Raw genomic sequence first — 1,096 nt, 5'->3', positions numbered from 1 at the left:
TAGCCACATAATATATTATTTATAAAGGCAAACGACCTTACACGCAAGGTTATATGCAAATACCCTCTGGGGTGGGCCTGGCTCCGCTCAGGGAGGAAGCCCTGCATGAGAACGCTGCAGCTTGAATTTCACTATTTCTTCGTTCAGCCCAGCAGCTGAGCACATATTCTGTCACTCAGGGCATTAGGGGGTGGGGCTCTAAACACTATCCAATCAGGGACGCTGGAATGGGACCCGTCCAATCAGGCACGCAGCTGGAGCGGACAGGACGGCTTCCGGGATTTGGCGGGGCCTTTGTCTCTAGCTGCCGCAGGAGCTCCACGTCTAGTCTTCACTGCTCTGTGTCTTCTGCTCCTAGAGGCCCAGCCTCTGTGGCTCGGTTACCTGCAGGTATTGGGAGATGCGCAGCTAAGATGCCAGGACCACCTGGAAGCCTAGAAATGGTGAGAGTGCCGGGTCCGACACCCCGAGAGAGGGGGAGGGGCTGGTTGGAACCGGTCGGAAGTGACTGTGGCAGGACTGCAGCCTCCCAGCACTGGGCTCCAAAATCCGCGGACCGAGTTGTCTTTGGCGCAGCTCGGCCCTCGGTCCCCTTCAGCCATAAGATGGCGGCTGGGCTGACAGCCGGACCCCGGGCGTCCTGTCTCCTCCCTGTGCAGTGACTGTGCCTTGGCCTGGAGCCCTCGCTGGGCAGCTCTGCAGCCGCAGTGCCGCATCTCTGCCTGATAACTCTCAGTACCGGGTTCATGAATGGGAAGAGCTTTGGTCCGTGGGGTCCCAGTCCCTCCTTTTTTCTATTAAAAATTCATGGAAGTCACCGCAAAAATATTTAAAAATCCAATAGAAGAGTGGTTCAAAAATCGTAGAGCGCCCAGCTATGATTTGTAATTTGTGGTCCCTGGGAGGGGCTTGAAGGAAAGACTTCTAAGAGGTATATGATGAATAAAACCAAATTCAATAATCGGTCAGGTACAGTTACATAGCTTCTTAATTTGTAAGATCAAGGTGGAAATTTTCTGGTTATGTAATCGGAGGGTACTTGGCAGTTTATAGTTGGTTAAGCGTAAATTTTATTTTCCCCAATGTAGTAATTTAC

At 52.2% G+C, this 1,096-nt stretch overlaps 1 protein-coding gene across 2 annotated transcripts in view; it reads left to right on the top strand.

Moving 5' to 3' along the window:
* Positions 1-238: 238 nt before the first annotated feature.
* ZNF680 (zinc finger protein 680) overlaps positions 239-1,096 on the top strand; it is a 54,172-nt gene continuing 53,314 nt past the window's right edge. The window contains exon 1 of one of the 2 annotated variants that reach the window (XM_011955120.1): positions 239-443. In XM_011955120.1, the coding sequence (XP_011810510.1) occupies positions 414-443 (30 nt within the window). In that variant the 5' untranslated portion in view covers positions 239-413. The remainder of the gene's footprint in view (positions 444-1,096) is intronic. The other variant, XM_011955119.1, reaches the window with a different exon arrangement.

The sequence above is a fragment of the Colobus angolensis genome, unplaced genomic scaffold (genome assembly GCF_000951035.1).
Source record: "Colobus angolensis palliatus isolate OR3802 unplaced genomic scaffold, Cang.pa_1.0 Scaffold395, whole genome shotgun sequence".
In the NCBI taxonomy this organism is placed as follows: Eukaryota; Metazoa; Chordata; class Mammalia; order Primates; family Cercopithecidae; genus Colobus; species Colobus angolensis.
Note: the sequence above shows the minus strand (reverse complement) of the source record. Positions and strands in the feature narration are given on the sequence as shown.